Source organism: Phoenix dactylifera, chromosome 7, assembly GCF_009389715.1.
Source record: "Phoenix dactylifera cultivar Barhee BC4 chromosome 7, palm_55x_up_171113_PBpolish2nd_filt_p, whole genome shotgun sequence".
NCBI classification, from domain to species: Eukaryota; Viridiplantae; Streptophyta; class Magnoliopsida; order Arecales; family Arecaceae; genus Phoenix; species Phoenix dactylifera.
Window position 1 is genome coordinate 10,857,761 of NC_052398.1, and position 20,308 is coordinate 10,878,068.

Sequence of the window (20,308 nt, forward strand, 5' to 3'; positions counted from 1 at the left end):
AAGTATGCGAAGGCCGAGGAGGCCATCACCTTCAGGCAGGGCATGACCGAGCAGGCTTCGAGAAAGCAGAAAAGCTGCCGCGAGGAGTGCGGCCGCCCGAGAAGTCGGTCCCCCCCCGCCGAGAGAAGAATCTACCGCGCCTGAGGAGTCCACCTCGACAGTGGGCCCAGCCTTGATTGAGATCCCCACCTCGACAGTAGATGCCTCCGGGAAGGTATGAGAACTACACTCCACTCAATACACCCCGGGCAGAGATCCTCATGGAGATAGAAGGTCGAGACTACCTCCAACCTCCACCCCCGATGTAGGAGTCAGAATTCCAACGCCACTCCAGAAAGTACTGCCGCTTCCACCGAGACCACAGCCACGACACAAAGGAGTGCTTTCGACTCCGAGATGAGATCGAGGCGCTCATTCACCGTGGAGTACTCAACTGGTTCGTGCAGAACCGACATGACGAAAGGAGGCTGGTAGAAAATGCTGTGCCGCCCGAAAATCCAAATGACAACAGGCCCATTGCTGGCACCATCAATACCATAGGAAGAGGCCCGGCCGAAGGGAGCTTGGCTGGAGAATTGACCGGGAGAAGGATCCCTCCGAAGCGTCAACGCACTTCTGAAGCCATCTCGTTCTCGGACGAGACTTAAAAGGAGTTGAGACTCCTCATGATGACGCCGTGGTCATCTCCATGGTCATGAATAAGTTTGATGTAAAGCATGTTTTAGTTGATAATGGAAGCTCAACAAATATTTTATATGATGATGCCTTCCAAAAAATAGGAATGACAGAAGGCCAGCTCTGGAGAATGAATGCTCCACTGGTCGGATTCACCAGAGACTCAGTTTTTGTTGAAGGTGAGATCAACCTACTTGTCACGATCAGGCTCGCCCCTCGAGAGATCACCATGAGGATGAATTTTCTTGTGGTTCGCCTGCCCTCGGTCTACAATGCCATCCTTGGACGACCAGGACTCAATGCTTTTCGAGCCATGGTCTCGACGTACCATCTGCTCGTGCGGTTTCCTACCAAGTAAGGAGTGAGCGATGTTCGCGGGGACCAGATGACAGCCAAACAATGCTACATGGCGACTCTCAAAGCAAAGCAACCGGCCCAAGCACCGAGCCAAACGGAGCAATCAATTGAGATGCCAGCCCAAGCATCGGACCAGGTGCTGCTCATCGAAACCCTGAAAGTGCGGGACGAGCCTTATAGAGAACGGGTAGAACTTGGTGAGCTCCTTATCCAAATCCCCTTAAAAAGAGACTGCCCAGAGCTAATGTACATATTGGCTCCGGTCTGAGCTCTCGCGAGCGAGATCACCTGATCGAGTTTCTCCAGTCCAACAGGGATGTCTTTGCCTGATTGCCTACGGATACGCCGGGAATAGATCCCAAGGTCATGGTTCACCGACTCGAGGTGAAACCGACCTGCAAGCCTGTAAGGCAGAAGAAACAAAGCTCTGTGCCGGAGCAATAGCGAGCGGCGACCGAGGAGGTGGACAAACTCCTCGAGGCCGGCTCCATCCGAGAAGTCTCCTACCCCGACTAGCTCGTCAACGTAGTTCTCGTGAAGAATGCTAATGGAAGATGGCGCATGTGCATGGACTACATCGATCTGAACAAAGTCTGTCCAAAAGATAGCTTTTCCCTCCTCAAGATCGACCAGCTTGTCGACTCCACCTCGGGACACCAGCTGCTGATCTTCATGGACACCTTCTCGGAGTACAATCAGATCCGAATGGCGCCTGAGGATGAGGAGAAGACAGCCTTCATCACCAACAAGGGCCTCTACTGCTACAAAGTGATGCCGTTCGGGTTGAAGAATGCCGTAGCGACATACCAAAGGCTGGTCAGCCAGGTCTTTAAATACTAAATAGGCTGAAACATGAAGGTCTATATAGATGACATGCTGGTGAATAGCCAGATGGCGAAGCACCACATTGCCGATCTCAATGAAGCATTCTCCACCCTCAAAAAATACCAAATGAAGCCCAACCCCACCAAGTGCGCCTTCGGAGTTACCTCGGACAAGTTTCTCGATTTTGTAGTAACCCAGCGTGGAATCGAAGCAAACCTCAAGAAAATTCGAGCACTGCAGAAGATGGTGCCACCAAAAACAGTCAAAGAGGTACAACAACTCACCAGACACGTTGCGGCCTTAGGAAGGTTCGTCTCCAAGTCAGCCGAACGGTGCCTCCTATTTTTCAAGATCCTTTATCCGCCGGAGGACTTTTTATGGTTGGAGGAATGTCACCAAGCCTTTGAAGAGCTCAGACGCTATCTCGCCTTCCCTCCATTGCTCACGAAGCCTCAACAGAGCCAGCTCTTTAATCTATACCTGGCCGTCTCTCCGGTGGCGACGAGCTCGATCCTGGTCCGAGAAGAGGACAAGTCCCAAAAGCCAGTGTATTACACCAGCCGGGTCTTGAGGGATGTCGAGACCCGATACTCCAAGCTGGAGAAGACGACCTATGCACTAGTCATCTCAGCCCGAAGGCTCCAACCCTACTTCCAGGCCCACACCATGGCCATATTGACCGACCAGCCTATAAAGCAAGTTTTGCAACGATCAGATCGGCGGGGAGGATCGCAAAGTGGGCGGTTGAGCCTGGAGAGGTCGACCTGGAATACCGCCCGAGGTCGGCGGTCAAGGCCAAGTGCTTGCCGACTTTATTGTAGAATGCACTCTGCCAGATGATCTCGAGCCCAAGCTCACACCAACAGAAGAGGCCCCAGGGCAGCCATGGGTTCTACATGTAGACGGCTCTTTGACCTCGGAGGATAGCGGAGCGGGCCTCATCCTCACCAGCCTGGATGAGGTAATTGTAGAGTAGGCTCTATGCTTTGAATTTTCCACCTCGAACAATAAGGCAGAGTATGAGGCGCTTATCGCCGGGCTGAAGCTGGCAAAGGAGCTGAAGGTCGGGAACTTGAAGGCCTTCAGTGACTCCCAGCTGGTCGTGAGCTAGATTTTGGGGGACTTCGAAGCAAGAGAGCCATCAATGCAGAGGTATCTCCAAAAGGTGCGAGACATCATCTCCTCACTAGGCTCCTTCGACATTCAGCATATCCCTAGAGTGGAGAACGCGAGGGCGGACCAACTATCAAAGATGGCGACTTTCCACATGAGCGAGCTCCTGAAGACCATGGTGCTCGAGTACCTCCAAGTACCTAGCACCGAGGAGCCTAAACCAGCTCTCTGCATCGAGACCGAGCCGAGCTGGATGGACGCATTCGTCACCTACCTGCAGAGTGAAGTCCTCCCCAATGATGAGCTCGAAGCCCGCCCGGTTAAGCGCCAGGCTTCCCGATACCTCCTATACGAAGGCAAGCTCTACCGCTGGTCATTCATCTCTCCTCTTCTTAGATGTCTCTGCCCCTTAGAGGCAGATTATGCTATGCGAGAAGTTCACAAAGGAATCTGCGGAAACCATCTAGGAGGTCGGGCCCTAGCCCACAAAATTCTGCGCCAAGGATATTACTGCCCCACACTCCAGAAAGATGCATTAGACTTTATCCAAAAGTACGATCGGTGTTAGCGGAACGCCAACATTCAGTGTCGACCCTCGATTCCACTGACCTCGATCAGCGCCCCCTGGCTATTTGCCCAATGAAGGATCGACATCTTGGGACTATTTTCTCAGACCACCGGATAGAGGAAGTTCCTCATTGTCTCCATCGACTACTTTACCAAGTGGGTTGAAGCTGAACCGATGGCCCGGATTTCTGAGCCGAAGATTCGAGACTTTATCTGGAAGTCAATAATCTGCAGATTTGGACTTTTCCGCATCCTCATATCCGACAACGGCCATCAGTTTGACAACATCCGCTTCAGGGAGTTTTGCTCCGAGCTCGGCATTGACCATCGTTTCACCTCGGTCGCTCATCCACGGACGAATGGAGAAACCGAAGTGACGAACCGCACCATCCTCCAAGGACTCAAAGCCAGACTCGACCGAGCCAAACGGCAATGGGTCGAAGATCTCTGCAATGTCCTCTGGGCCTACAGGACTACATTCCGACTCCCTACCAGCGAGACCCCCTTCAACCTGGCTTACGAAATGGAAGCTGTCATCCTCTTGGAAATCAAACTTCCATTGCTAAGGGTGGAGAACTATGATAAAGCCTCCAACTCATCTCGGCTCGGAAGCAATTTGGACCTCGTCGAAGAGACAAAGGAGGCTGCCCGAGTCCGCATGGCAAGATATCAACAGAAAGTGGCGCAGTACTACAACTTTAAGGTGAAGTCCAAGCTCTTCAAGGTGGGAGATCTCGTCTTGAGAAAAGCTAAAGTTTCTCAACCTACCGAGCAAGGGAAGCTTACCCCAAACTGGGAGGGGCCATATCGAGTTGCTCGAGTGCAGCGGCCCAGAGCATACAAGTTGGAGTCCCTTGAGGGGACCCCCATTTTCCGAAGCTGGAACTCCGGAAATCTCCGGATGTATTATCAGTAGAGCCCCCAGGGGCCTTCGATGTTTGAGAACATAGCTACACTTCTTCTCATGTTAATCTACCTACGGCTCTTCTTTAATATTTCTCCTGATATTAATCTACTTGTGAAACTTCAGGATACCCGGCCGAGTCTGGATGCCCGGCTAAGTTCGGATGCCCGACCAAGTTCGGATGCCCCAACTAAACTCGGGATGCTCCGTCGCGACAACTCCAAGTTCGGTCTCCATCTCCAAGAAGACCCCGACCAAGCTCGGGATGCCCTGCTGAGTCGACCGCCAGCCAAGTCTCCCTCGATCTCGGAAAGCCCCGCCGAGTCGATCGCGGGTCCAAGCCCCCTCGACCTCGGTATGATCTCCCGACTAAGGTCGGGATGCTCCGCTGAGTCGACTGTGAGCCAAGTCTCCCTCGACCTCGGGAAGCCCCGCTAAGTCGACTGCGGGCCCAAGCCCCCTCGACCTCGGGATGATCTCCCGACTAAGGTCGGGATGCCCCACTGAGTCGACCACGAGCCAAGTCTCCCTCGACCTCGGAAAGCCCCGCTGAGTCGACCGCGGGCCCAAGCCCCCTCGACCTCGGGATGATCCCCCGACTAAGGTCGAGATGCCCCACTGAGTCAACCGCGAGCCAAGTCTCCCTCAACCTCGGGAAGCCCCGCTGAGTCGACCGTGGGCCCAAGCCCCCTCGACCTTGGGATGATCCCCCGACTAAGGTCGGGATGCCCCGTTGAGTCGACCGCGAGCCAAGCCTCCCTCGATCTCGGGATGCCCTGCTGAGTCAACCGCGAGCTAAGTCTCCCTCGACCTCGGGAAGCACTGCTGAGCACCGCTGAGTCAACCATGAGCCAAGCCTCTCTCGACCTCGGAAAGCATTGCTGAGCGCTGCCAAGTCGACCGCGGGCCAAGTCTCCCTCGATCTCGTGGCGACATCTCCACAACTTTTCGACGACATTCAACGCCCCCCGACACCTCCTACGACAACACACCCCGATCTGAATGGAGGCACCTTACCGAGTCGACCACAGGCCGCTGAAGTCGACCTCGAAGCAGAGTCGCTTAGCTCAGCCGGACAGCTCAACCTGAGATACTTAGTTTCAGCTGCACGAGAGGTATACCCTACTTGGCACATACATTTCTCTATATTTACCTGGTTATATTACAGAATGATCAACGGACGAGGCCCGCCTCCTATGTGTATCTCCGACAAAGCCCTGACCAAGCTCGGGATCCCCCGACTAAGGTCGGGATGCCCCGCTGAGTCGATCACGAGCCTAAGCTCCCTCGACCTCACGCACGATTCTCCGACCAAGTTCGGGATCCTCCGATCTGGACGCTCCGCACCGCCAATCTCCAATTCGACCTCCATCAACTTCATGTTTCTCCAAGCGAAGGCCCGACCAAGTTCGAACGCCAACCTAGTTCGAGACGGCTTGCCGTAACGACTTCGAGTTTTTTCAAAGGACATCTCGACCGAGTTCAAGGACACCCAGCTGCATTGACCGCGAATTCAACTTAGATTCCGCCTAACAGTGCCTCGACTAAGTTCGAGGTCAAGAGGCATGCAAGCTCCAATGGCAGCCCAGCCTTGACCTACACCAACACTGAGCCCAAGCTCAAAGACTTGGCAGATTTCTCCGGAGTCTGAACCTAAAGCCTTAACAAGTTTTTCCGGAAGCTGAGCCTAAGAACTTGGTGGGTTCTACCGGAATCTGAGCCCAAGGGTCAAACAAGTTTTTCAGGAAGCTGAGCCTGGAGACTTAGTAAAAGTTCGCCGAACAAGAGTTCAACTCAAGCAACCAAGATAAAAGTTTATCAATTATGCAAATGGAAACAAACACAAATACACAGCAAAATTTGGAAAGAAGATACTTCATTGATTAAAAGCCCAAAGGTTGAGTACAAAATTTGACCTCGAGGCCGACCTATCTGGTTGTACAGTGGCCGCAGAGGCCGACCTCATTTACAAAAAAAAGAAGGGAAAAAACTAGGCCCTAAGGAGCAGCAGAGGGAGCAGCGTCGACCTCGAGGTCGTCTACAACAATCATGTCGGGATTCCCAGCAGGAGCCACGTCAGGATCATCTGCAGTAGCCTCGGTCAGGGCTCCGCCAATGGCCTCGAGAGCAGCTTTAGGCACCCTTTCAGCAGCGCCTTCGGCAGCCTCTCCAGGGAGAGCCTCCCGAGCCGTCTACTAGGCCGCCTCGATCTCGGCCCCCAGCTCGGCCTCAGGGCTCACGGGCGCACTGTCGGACCCGCCATCAGAGCTTCCGAGCTCGCCCTCGTCCTTGGCAAACCCCATTCTAGGCCAAATACCTTTGAGGTCGAGCTGAGGGCAATACCACTGCATCTGCCTCTGGAAATCCTCGAACCTGCGGATGAACCCATCCACGACCTCCTCCTCCAGCAGATCGCGAAGCTCTTCCGATTCCCGAAAGATCTGCACCGTATTCTGGGCTTAATCCAAAGCCCTCCTCTCTCGAGCCTCAAGTTGCTCGATCTTCAGGTGGAGTGTTGCCCAAGGTGACAAGCCAAGAGGGGGGGGGTGAATTGGTTTCTTCTTCCTTTTTTTTTTGATGCTTTAAACGTTTTCTTAATTAAGTGCGGTGGATGCTTTCTTAAGCTATTTGAGTGAGTTAAACTAACGCAAGAGTAGAAGATGATGCAAGAGTAAATGAAAACACAAGCACAACACAAACACAACAATATATAGTGGTTCGGTGCTCTCCTTAGCACCTACGTCCACTCCCCAAGCGACCCCTTGGGAATTCACTATAATCCCGCGGATTACAGTTGGATTGTTTTCCGGGCTCACAATCCAAAAACCTTTGTTGGTTTTACGGGCTCACCAACGAACCTATACACTTGGTTTTCCGGGTTCACCAAAAACCTTTGTTGGTTTTGCGGGCTCACCAACTAACCTTTACACTTTGGTTTTCCGGGTTCACCAAAAACCTTTGTTGGTTTTGCGGGCTCACCAACGAACCTTTACAAAGTGTTTAATTAACAAAAGGAAAGATTCAAACTCCTAAATGAGCATATGAAACAATATAAGCTACAAGGAAGAGTTAGAAAGTATTTATCGCTTTGAAGTCGCTTTGCTCTTCTTTGTCAAGGATGCTTCACTCTTTAAAGGGGATGGAGCTCTTGATGCCTCTTTGAATCTGCTCAATCCCTTTCTTTGATTCTTGAATGAAGCTCTTGATGAAGAAGATTAGGGCACTTTTGTATTCTTGGGTACTCTTTGATATTCAACTCAAAAGTTATTCTCTCTGATGAATAGTGCCCCTTTAAATAGCTTCCCACCTTCTTTGGTCAAGCCCCAATGGTTAGAATTCAAAAACTAGCCGTTACTGACCTTGGGAAGGACAAAAAGTACATCTGCAGAACTAGCCGTTACTGTTCAGCCCGTGTTTGGGTTGGCTCAACCTGTCCTTGGGTCGACCCAACTTTGCCTTGGGTCGACTCAAACATTCCTTGGGTCGACCCTCTCAGAAACCACAGAAATCTCAATTTCAGCCTTCCTTCCCATGGGTCGACCCAACCATTCTTTGGGTCGACTCAAAGTCCACTTGGGTCGACTCAACTTCTTCTTGGGTCGACCCTCTCAGTAATTCCAGAGAACCAATTTCTGTCTGTCTTTCTGTCTTGCCTTTGGGTCGACCCTCTCAGGGTTTGGGTCGACTCAAGCTTGGGTCGACTCAACCACTGTTTGGGTCGACCCTCTCAGTAAATCCAGAGAGCATTCTTCAGTTATGTTTTTGAGGTTCTTCAAGGTTGGGTCGACTCATGCTTACCTTGGGTCGACCCAACTCACTGTTCATTTGTGCCATTTTTGCAGGAGTGTGCCAAATGATTTCTTGATGTGCCGGGGTTGACCCAATCAACCTTTGGGTCGACTCAATCCACACTTTGCTGCATTCTCAAGGTTAGATTCATTCAAATGAACAAGGTCATGTATCTATTTTCAATTAACCAAATATACTGAGAGTAATGAACTTATAAATGAAGTATCAATTTAACTTATAGCATACTCTAGATAAATGCTTGTTAATCATCAAAATAACACTATCATCCTCAATCTCCCCCTTTTTGATGATTACAAAATAAAGAGTATAAGTCTATTGATACTTGTTTTTTTTTTTTAAAATCAGTTTATAAAAGGGATTAAATTGCTGAATTTCAGCTTTTCATATATACTTGTGAAATCTCCCCCTATATCATTCAAATGTTGCCAATTTGACTTTTTGAATTGCTTCCCCTTTCATTTATAATTCATTAGCAATGAAACTTCAAAAATTGGAGATAAACTCTGAGTTTCAGGTTATGTATCGGGGTGCGAGAGGTGCGTGCCAAATTCTGAGCTTTGATGGAAATTTTTGATTTAGTCAATTTCATTGTTACAAATTGCTCCCCCTTAGATGTATAAGCTTTCTTATATGATTTTCAATTTGTTTGCCCATTTATTTCTCTTTTCTTTACATAACTTTTATCTTTATTTCTCCCCTTTTTGTTATATTTCTTTACTTCTCCCAAAATTAATACTCTTTCTTTACTTCTTAAATAAAATACTCTTTCTTTACTTAAATTGAATACTCTTTCTTTTCTTAAATACTCTTTCTTTTCTTCTCCCCCTTTTTGTTATCATCAAAAATATATATTTGGGAAAAGATGCAATAAATAATAAACTTCAAACTTCATTGATCAAAATAGGAACATTTTCATACATTCATGTCAAAAATAAAGACAGATACAATGTTCCTTAATCAAGATTTAAAGATACATAAGATAAAAACAAGATACATAGGAGAAAAGCAAGATACATGTGAGAACTAGATATCTAGCCTAGGCTCTAAACATAGACGCTAAGATTAGCCTAGGGAGAATCTAATGGCTGGGATCTAGTCCTCATCCTCCTAGCATACGTGGCGAGGGGAGGTCGAGCCTGGTGAGACTGTGTCTGGCGTGGAGCACGACGAGCTGGATGACTCTGTGCCGATATCTCTGACTCAGCAGCCTGTGGCACAGATGGTCCATGTGTCTCTCTCTCTCTCCGGAGTACTCCTATCTGCTGCCTCAGATCACTGATCTCAGCAGACATGACATCCAACCGGGCGTCCAATCGGCTCGTGAGCCCGTCAGTAATAGTCCTCGCCTGAGCTGTCATGAGCTCTGTCATCCTGCTCCAGAAGTCATCCGTATCTGTCGGAGGAGCGGATGACGATGGTCCAGCCTCTGAGGGTACAGTAGGATGATCCATAGGCTCCTCATCCTCATCCTCTGGTGCATCTCCCTCTGGTGCCTCACCCTGAATGCCTGCACCTGTGTGAATCCACTGCCCGTTCACTTTCTCATATCCCATGCGTATAAGTGTCCGTGCAGTGTACGTGTCAGTGTGATGCAGACTCTTGGATGCCTCCTCCTCGAGAGGTAAACCGTGCTGTCTAAATATCAAAGTGAGTATCATACCATAAGGTAGTGATACCCTGTTGCTGCACATCACCTTCCTCATCTGCCTTAATATCATAGCCGGAAGATTTAGAGGAGTCCCTCGAATCATGCACTCCATAATTGCTAGATCTCGCTCTGAGATGAGATCAAATCTCCCGGTCTTCGAAAATAAAATCCTATTTATCATATTGAGCAATAACCTCATCTCAGCGGAAAGAGAACTAGCTATTACCTTCTGAGAAAAATCGAAGTTCTCGTTTTCCATGATCAATTGCAGAGCTCTCATTTTGTCTTCTGGCCTCTCCGGAGTGGCTCCTATGCAGGGTAGGTGTAGTAACTCACTCAAGCTCTCCTCGGATACACGGATCCGAACCCCTCGAACTTCTGAAACAAGCCCTCCCATACCAGTCTTGAGGAAGGCATAGAACTCTTGTACCAACCCGGGGTAGATGACCACATCTAGGGAGCAAAGATACTCCCAACCTTGTCTTTGGATCCATTCCCAAATCCGAAACCCTTCTTGATTGAAAAACTCGGAATGGATCCTTCTCCCCGTTGTAACCGGCCTCCCCGCAAATCTAGCAAGAATCACTGAGGGGGAAGGAGGAGGAGGGGCCTCCGCACGTGCCTCACATCGTGGAGACACGGGAGATGGCTCGGTAGGTTGCCTTTCCTCCCGTTGGATCCGAGTCACTCTTCCGGATCTCTTGGCCACGGCTCGTTTGGGTCCCATTTCTCCTAGATCTTTAGGAAATCTACTGTTTGGAGGAGTTTAGTGGAGATTGGAGAGTGGGGAGTAGGTTTTTCGGAAGAAGACAAAGGGCAAACAGTGCCCTAGATGTGCTCTCGGGCCCCCTTTTAACAGTGGGGTCCCGACGTTGGGTCGACTCAAGATTTTTCTTGGGTCGACTCAACGTTGGGTCGACCCATGTTCTGGGTTGGGTCGACCCATGTGCAGAAATTTTCTTTTCTCTTCCTTTTTGCTCCTAAAAAGTTTTCCTTGCTTCCAATCCTTATAAACTCTTTATGGAACAACGATACATGAGTAAGAAATCTATAGATAACAAATTTGACTCATGTTTCATGGGATTTTTGAAATTAGAGGAATGTATCATGAGACTACTATCTCCCTTTTATATTTCTTTAATAAAAAGGATCACATATGCCTAATTCCCTCCTGAGCATACAGAATCTATCTTCACTCAATGGTTTGGTAAATATGTCGGCCAATTGTTTTTCCGTGCATATATGCTCAATACATACATTTCCATTTTGCACATGATCCCTAATAAAATGGTACCTTATTTCTATGTGTTTGGCTTTAGAGTGCTGAACTGGATTTTTAGTGAGATTGATAGCACTAGTATTATCACACTTAATAGGAATATTATCTAGTTTGACTCCATAGTCCTCTAGTTGTTGCTTGAGCCATAATACTTGAGCACAACAACTACCAGCAGCTATGTATTCAGCTTCAGTTGTGGACAGTGCCACTGAGTTCTGCTTCTTACTAAACCATGATACTAAGTTATTTCCTAAGAATTGACATGTGCCACTTGTGCTCTTCCTATCTAACTTGCATCCAGCAAAGTCAGCATCTGAATATGCAAGCAAATCTAGACAGGAGTCTCTCGAGTACCATAATCCGATGGTGGTAGTTCCTCTTAAGTATCTAAGAATTCTCTTAACAGCACTTAAATGTGACTCCTTAGGATCCGATTGGTATCTAGCACATATCCCTACACTAAATACAATGTCGGGTCTACTAGCAGTAAGATAGAGCAAGGATCCAATTAGTCCTCTATAGAGCTTAATATCAACACTTTTCCCTTTTTCATCTTTGTCTAGCTTACTAGTAGGATTCATTGGAGTGCCAATTCCCTTATGATTTTCATTCCCAAACTTCTTCAGTATTTCCTTTGTATATTTAGTTTGATGAATGAAAATGCCTTCTTTGGTTTGTTTGATTTGTAATCCTAGAAAGAAGCTTAGTTCTCCCATCAAACTCATCTCAAATTCTCCATGCATTAAATCAGCGAATTCTTTGCATAGAGTATCATTGGTGGCACCAAAGATTATGTCATCTACATATATTTGCACCACTAATAGATTTTTGTCCTTTCTTTTGATGAATAAAGTTTTATCTACATTTCCTCTACAAAAATCATTTTCAAGCAGAAATTTACTTAGTCGATCATACCAAGCCCTAGGTGCTTGCTTTAATCCATATAATGCCTTATGTAGTTTAAACACATGATTTGGCAATTCATGATTTTCAAATCCTGGAGGTTGTTCTACATATACTTCCTCCTCAATAATACCATTTAAGAATGCACTCTTCACATCCATTTGATATAATTTAAAATCCATGAAACATGCAAATGCCAGAAGCAATCTAATAGCCTCTAATCTAGCTACAGGAGCAAATGTCTCATCAAAATCTATTCCTTCTTCTTGATTGTATCCCTTAGCTACAAGTCTAGCCTTATTCCTTATAACTAATCCATTTTCATCTAATTTATTTCTAAATACCCATTTTGTTCCAATTACTGAATTATGCTTTGGTCTTTCAGTTAATGTCCATACATTACTTCTTTTAAATTGATTTAATTCCTCTTGCATGGCATTTATCCAGTTAGTATCTTTTTCAGCCTCTTCATAAGTTTTAGGTTCTAATTGTGAAACAAAAGCAAGATAATCATTTAAATTTCTAAGAGATGATCGAGTTCTTACCCCTTGAGATGGATCACCAATGATTAAATCTTTAGGATATCCATGTGCATACCTCCATTCTTTTGGCACGTCTTGGGGTTGTGGTGGCACGCAATCATCTCCCTTATCTTGATTTGGCACGTCATCAATTTTCAACTTTTCAAAGTCGATAATTCCTGTATCATCATCAATAGTATTTTCTTTCCTAGCAGACTCACTATCAGACTCATCAAATATAATATTGACTGACTCTTCTACTACTAAGGTTCTTTTGTTGAATACTCTGTATGCCTTGCTAGATGTGGAGTATCCTAAGAAGATACCTTCATCTGACTTGGCATCAAATTTACTTAAGTCCTCCTTGCCATTATTTAAGATAAAACATCTACATCCAAGCACTTTAAAATATTTTGCAGTTGGTTTCTTATTCTTCCAAAGTTCATAAGGAGTTTTCTTAGTTATAGGTCGTATTAAAACTCGATTTAGAATATGGCAAGAGGTGTTTATAGCTTCAGCCCAAAAGTACTTTGGAAGATTTGACTCGCACAACATTGTGCGTGCCATTTCTGCCAATGTCCTATTTTTCCTTTCAACAACCCCATTTTGTTGAGGCGTTCTAGGTGCTGAAAATTGATGTGATATTCCATTTTTAGTGCAAAATTCCTCGAAGTGTTGATTTTCAAATTCAGTACCATGATCACTTCGAATGGCTACTAAGGTGAGTTTCTTTTCATTTATGATTTTATTATATAGTTTCAAAAATTCTGAAAATGCTTCATTCTTATGTGCCAAAAATGAAACTCATGTATACCTTGAAAAATCATCAACAATAACTAGTCCATATTTCTTTCCTCCTAGATTTGTAGTTCTAGTAGGTCCAAATAAATCCATGTGTATGAGTTCAAATGGTCTAGTTGTTGATACTACGTTTTTCGATTTGAAAGATGACTTAGTTTGTTTTCCCAATGAACATGGTCCACATATTTTGTCCTTTTCAAAAATCAATTTTGGCACATCCTTTATTAATTCCTTCTTAACTAGTTTTGATATTAATTCCATACTAGCATGTCCTAATCTTCGATGCCAAAGCCAACTAGTTTCAATTTTCTTTTCTTCATTAGTAATTAAGCATAAACCATTTTTCTTGCCTAACTCATGAAGATCTACTAAGTAAATATTTCTTTGCCTTTGTCCTACAAGTACAATGCTATTATCTTTAGGATTTGTGATTATGCATACAGATGCTTCAAATGTAACTTTAAATCCTTTATCACAAAATTGACTTATGCTAAGAAGGTTATGTTTCAAACCCTTAACTAATAAAATATTTTCTATAAAAATAGATGGAGCAATGAAAATTTTACCCTTTCCAATGATATACCCTTTACCATTGTCTCCATAGGTCACTACTCCACCTTTCTTTGGTTCCAAGGTGACAAATCGATCTTCGTCACCGGTCATGTGTCTTGAACAGCCACTATCTAGATACCATCGTTTTTCCATTTTATCAGCTGCAAGACACACCTGCAATCAAGATCAAGAAGAACCTTTAGGTACCCAAGCTAAGTTGGGTCCTTTAGGGTTAGTACTCCATGTTCCTTTTGGAACCCAAACTTTCTTGAATTTTATCTTTTGATTATTACTTGATCTGTTTTGACTAGACTTTCTAAAATTACATTCATATGCTCTATGTCCTATCTTATTACAACAATAACAAGTAATAATTTCCCTTTTAGCTTTTACAAAAATATTCTTTAAGAGTTTTTGTTTCCTATTTGTTCTATACCCTAAACCGGCCTTATCATATACAGCTTTTTGGCTATCAAGAATCAAGTTTAATTTGGTAAGAGTAAATCTATCTACCAAAGACTTATATTTTTCAGCATCTTTTTTTAGCTTGACATTTTCAGCAATTAGATTTTTGGTTTCATTTTCAAGTTTCCTACTTAATGTTTCATAGTTATGAGACAGTTTTATCTTATCTTTAATGAGAGATTGATTTTCTTCTTTTAGAGCTTTATTTTTATTAATTACTTTCTTATGTTCTTCCATGAGTTCTAAGAATGCATCATGCAATTCATCAACAGTAAAATCACAGTCAAGTTCAGAATCTACCTCATCGTCATTGGCCATATGACATATTTGTGCCGTGTCTTGATGATCTTCGTCCTCCGAACTTGATTCCTCACTTTTACTCCAATCGGCCATAAAATTCTTCTTTTTCAACTTTCTTGCCATCCTTTTCAAATCTGGGCAATCTATCTTATAATGCCCGGGTTTGTTACACTCATAGCAAATGGGAGTCTCCTTTTCTTTTTCCTTATCCTTAACCTTTTCTTTGCTTGAGTTACCTTTAAGAAAGGGTTTCTTTTTATGGAACTTATTCTTACCTCTCATGAATCTTCTGAATTTTCTCCCAAGCACTGCCATCCCTTCTTCATCAATATCTTCATCATCATCTGAATCTTCCGATTCAGTTTGTTGTCTAGGGGTGGTAGTCTTTAGGGCAATGGATTTTCTTCTCTTGACCTCATCTTCTGAATTTTGCCAAATTGTCAACTCATGGGTCATGAGAGATCCTAGGAGCTCCTCTAACTGCAGTGTGTTGAGGTCCTTTGCCTCTTGAATAGCGGTTACCTTGGCCTCCCAATTCCTTGGTAGAGACCTGAGAATTTTACGCACCAAATCAGAGTTAGAATAAGACTTTCCTAAACTTTTAAGCCCATTTATAATATCAGTAAAACGAGTAAACATATCAGTTATGGACTCAGTAGATTCTATTTTAAACAGTTCATATTTGTATACTAATATGTTTATCTTGGACTCCTTAACTTGATTGGTCCCTTCATGTGTGACCTCAAGTCTATCCCAAATTTCTTTGGCGGTGGTGCAAGTGGATATTCTATTAAATTCATTTACATCTAAAGAGCAGTAAAGTGTATTTACAGCTTTTGCATTTAACTGTGCTAATCTTCTATCACTTTCATTCCAATCCATTTCTGGTTTGGGTATGATAGTGCCATCTATGTTAAGTGTGGGTATGTGAGGTCCTCTAGTGATGATTTGCCACAGTTCATAGTCCGAAGCTTGAATGAATATCCTCATTCTAGCTTTCCAATATGTGTAGTTTGTGCCATTAAATAGAGGTGGTCTATTTGTGGATTGCCCCTCACTCATTGCACATCCCACTTGGGTTGTCATGATCTTTAACTCTTGATTGTTAGATCAATGAGCACTATTAGAGCACCTAGCTCTGATACCACTTGTTGCCCAAGGTGACAAGCCAAGAGGGGGGAGGGGTGAATTGGTTTCTTCTTCCTTTTTTTTTTTGATGCTTTAAACGTTTTCTTAATTAAGTGCGGTGGATGCTTTCTTAAGCTATTTGAGTGATTTAAACTAACGCAAGTGTAGAAGATGATGCAAGAGTAAATGAAAACACAAGCACAACACAAACACAACAATATATAGTGGTTCGGTGCTCTCCTTAGCACCTACGTCCACTCCCCAAGCGACCCCTTGGGAATTCACTATAATCCCGCGGATTACAGTTGGATTGTTTTCCGGGCTCACAATCCAAAAACCTTTGTTGGTTTTACGGGCTCACCAACGAACCTATACACTTGGTTTTCCGGGTTCACCAAAAACCTTTATTGGTTTTGCGGGCTCACCAACTAACCTTTACACTTTGGTTTTCCGGGTTCACCAAAAACCTTTGTTGGTTTTGCGGGCTCACCAACGAACCTTTACAAAGTGTTTAATTAACAAAAGAAAAGATTCAAACTCCTAAATGAGCATATGAAACAATATAAGCTACAAGGAAGAGTTAGAAAGTATTTATCGCTTTGAAGTCGCTTTGCTCTTCTTTGTCAAGGATGCTTCACTCTTTAAAGGGGATGGAGCTCTTGATGCCTCTTTGAATCTGCTCAATCCCTTTCTTTGATTCTTGAATGAAGCTCTTGATGAAGAAGATTAGGGCACTTTTGTATTCTTGGATACTCTTTGATATTCAACTCAAAAGTTATTCTCTCTGATGAATAGTGCCCCTTTAAATAGCTTCCCACCTTCTTTGGTCAAGCCCCAATGGTTAGAATTCAAAAACTAGCCGTTACTGACCTTGGAAAGGACAAAAAGTACATCTGCAGAACTAGCCGTTACTGTTCAGCCCGTGTTTGGGTCGGCTCAACCTGTCCTTGGGTCGACCCAACTTTGCCTTGGGTCGACTCAAACATTCCTTGGGTCGACCCTCTCAGAAACCACAGAAACCTCAATTTCAGCCTTCCTTCCCATGGGTCGACCCAACCATTCTTTGGGTCGACTCAAAGTCCACTTGGGTCGACTCAACTTCTTTTTGGGTCGACCCTCTCAGTAATTCCAGAGAACCAATTTCTGTCTGTCTTTCTGTCTTGCCTTTGGGTCGACCCTCTCAGGGTTTGGGTCGACTCAAGCTTGGGTCGACTCAACCACTGTTTGGGTCGACCCTCTCAGTAAATCCAGAGAGCATTCTTCAGTTATGTTTTTGAGGTTCTTCAAGGTTGGGTCGACTCATGCTTACCTTGGGTCGACCCAACTCACTGTTCATTTGTGCCATTTTTGCAGGAGTGTGCCAAATGATTTCTTGATGTGCCGGGGTTGACCCAATCAACCTTTGGGTCGACTCAATCCACACTTTGCTGCATTCTCAAGGTTAGATTCATTCAAATGAACAAGGTCATGTATCTATTTTCAATTAACCAAATATACTGAGAGTAATGAACTTATAAATGAAGTATCAATTTAACTTATAGCATACTCTAGATAATTGCTTGTTAATCATCAAAATAACACTATCATCCTCATGGAGGATCCCCACCTCATACCGCTTGCCGGCGATCTCGGAGCGGGCCTCGACCAGGCGCGCTTCGGAGGCGCGGAGCTCCAACCTGGCCAGTGTGTGTGAGGCCCTCTCTTCGTCAAGACGTTCGACCGCAGACCGCAGCTAGGCCTCGGCGGCCTCCATCCTCGCAATAGTCTCCCTCTGCAAGGCCTTAACTTCACCGAGCCTTTTCTCGGCCTCCTCCTGTGCTCTTTGGCTCCTTCGAGCCTTATTCTGCCACTTAGACGCTATGAACACTAGCGCGTCGACTTCATGAAGATGCTGTAGAAAAAGTAAGTGAAAGTGAGTAAAGGTCAAGAGGACACGGAAATTGAAGCAAGGAGACAAAAGCGAAGAGATGACTTACTCGGATGGCAGAGCAGTAAGTTTGATCAACGAGGCTGGTAAGGTCGGCAGCCCCAAACTCGGCCCGGACGCGACGTTGCTATCATGGAGGGCCGAGTCGTCCTCAAAGATCGACCACTCCAGGCTGAATGGCCTCCTTTCAGGGGGGCCCTCAGCCCCAGACGACCTTGGGACGTCGGCCCTCGACGAGCTCGGGGCAGAAGGATGGGAAGAGCTCGGGACCCGAGCGCCGCAGGTGGACGACCTGGCGACCCAGCCACTGAGAGATGGGGGTCGGGCAGGCTGGAGCCGTAGAATCTACTGCGCCCTTGGAAGAGCCCAAGCTCGCACGCTCGGCAGGAGGAACTTCCTTCCGGATGAACCCGAAAGTCCCAGCCCCAGGATTCGCCACCTCAATGGGGGCAGAAGTCGGGGTCGACCTGGCCTTCTTCCTGGGCTCGAGTTGAGCCCCACCGGCATCAGCCATCCTCTTCTTGTACCTGGCGAAGAGGGCTGCATTGCTGGTCACCATCTCGGCAATGTCTGAAAAGAAGAAAAAATTTCAAGTGTCAGATCGGTGCCAAAAAATGATGATAAAAAAGAAGAAGGAACAAATAAGATAAAGAATAACAAGACAGAGGAGGAGCAGTGCAACTGCTCTTACCCTCGGGGCGCGCCGAGCTCAGGCCAACATTCACCAGGGCCTCCTCACTCAGGAGGTCGTTCAGAAGAATGTCTCCCCCGAGGTCATGAAGAGCATCGAAGATCCTCTGCTTGTCCGCCAAAAGCTTGGGGAACTTATTGATGACCTTGAGCCAGGGCTGCCCCCACATCGGGTCAAATCCCCACGTGCGCTCGGAGGAAAGAAAGAAAAATTTCTCCTTCCACCGATGAATAGAGGAAGGGGCACATCGGAAAAACGGCTTACCGCCCCGAAGGGCGAGGTAGAGCCATTCCCCATCCGCCGGATTAGACTTCAACATGAAGCACCGGCGGAAGACATTTACCGAGGTCGGTATCCCGTGCGCAAGGCAAAGGGACAAGAACCCGATGATGGTCTTCCACAAGTTCGGAGCAAGCTGCGCTGGGACGAGCTGATATGCCACCAGGAGCTCCTTCACAAACTCGTGTAGGGGGAACCGCAGGCCGGCCCAGAGTATCTCTATGTACACCCCAATCCGATCTGGAGGAGGTCTCGTCATCCGGTCTTCCGACCCCGCGGGCTCGAGGTGGAACCCGCGTTGAGGGAAAAATCGGGCGCAGATCAATTCCAACTCCTCCTCGGTCAAGCTGGACCCAACTTCGTCCGGGCCATGACCCATCTTCGAGAGAAAGATAAAAAAAAAAGAGAAGAAGAAAAAAAGAAGAAGAAGAAAGAGCAGAAAAACAAAAACCCTCCGAGCAAACGTGGGTTGAAGACCTACTGTGGGTTCCGACGGAAATGCCGCCAACCAAAAGTAAGAGATCAAGACGACTACCGGAAATCGCCTTGGAGCACCGCCGGGAAAGACTAAGCGATGACTAGAAGGAAAGAGAGGGAGAAAAATCTAAGAGAAGAAAGCAACAGCTGCGGCGGCCAAATGAGAGCTTTTAGGGCCAGGCCGGGGTTTACATAGAACCCCCCGACGGTCCAGATCGACAGAACCAAATCCGCTCTCCGTCCAAATCGCGCCATGTGTTGGCCTTGGACACCGAAGGGGCGTATAAACCTGGATCGACGTTTTAAATGCAGAATCGAAGCAGCGTCTCGTCGGATCCGGGATCCACATCATGAGCCCATGGCTCGGAGCAGCCTCGAAAAGCAAAAAGGCTTCGCCTCGTACCCTCATTAAAGATGCCCCGAAGCGCATGGAACGGCAGAGCAATTTAAAGCTATATGATCCCACCAGCATGATAAAGACAATTATTCCCTTCGCACGTGGATGCATCGCCGGCACGTGATGACGGGCACCACGGCAGCAACTCTCAAGGTGCCCGACCTCAAGGCGGCCGACCTCGGAGGCACCCGACCCAGCGCGCCCAACCTCAAAACGCGCGGCCTAGCTGCTCTGATCTCGGCCGAACTAAGCCTGATCGATCTCCAGTCCGAAGAAGGCCTGACCGAAGGGTGAAGCAGACCTCTCCACTCCTCCAGGAATCAAGCTCCTCCCCTCTTCATCCGGGATCTAATCCCGCGATCTCCGCCTGAGCGACTGTCAACAATTAAATGCGCATGATCTCCACGGACCTCCAGCTTACTCAAAATCTCAGGCCATCTACGGTAACTAGTTGACTCACTCAACTCTGTTCAGTCACCCATGACAGTTCATTAACTCACACGATCGCGCCCAATCATGGCAGTAACTCATTAATTCGCCCAGTCCCATCACAGGTAACCCTGTATCCCTCCTATAAAAGGGGAACTCTTTCCACTTAAACACAACATCTGACTTCCGCATACATATTATCTCCTTCTCCACCAAAGCCCCCTCTGACTTAAGCATCGGAGGGCCGACGCCAGGAACCC

General features: G+C 46.3%; 1 protein-coding gene across 1 annotated transcript; it reads left to right on the forward strand.

The window, feature by feature from the left end:
* The first annotated feature begins 3,109 nt into the window (after positions 1–3,109).
* Positions 3,110–3,538, forward strand: LOC120111408. The gene has a single exon (XM_039128459.1). The coding sequence runs from the start codon at positions 3,110–3,112 to the stop codon at positions 3,536–3,538; it is 429 nt and encodes a 142-aa protein (XP_038984387.1).
* Positions 3,539–20,308: the final 16,770 nt, after the last annotated feature.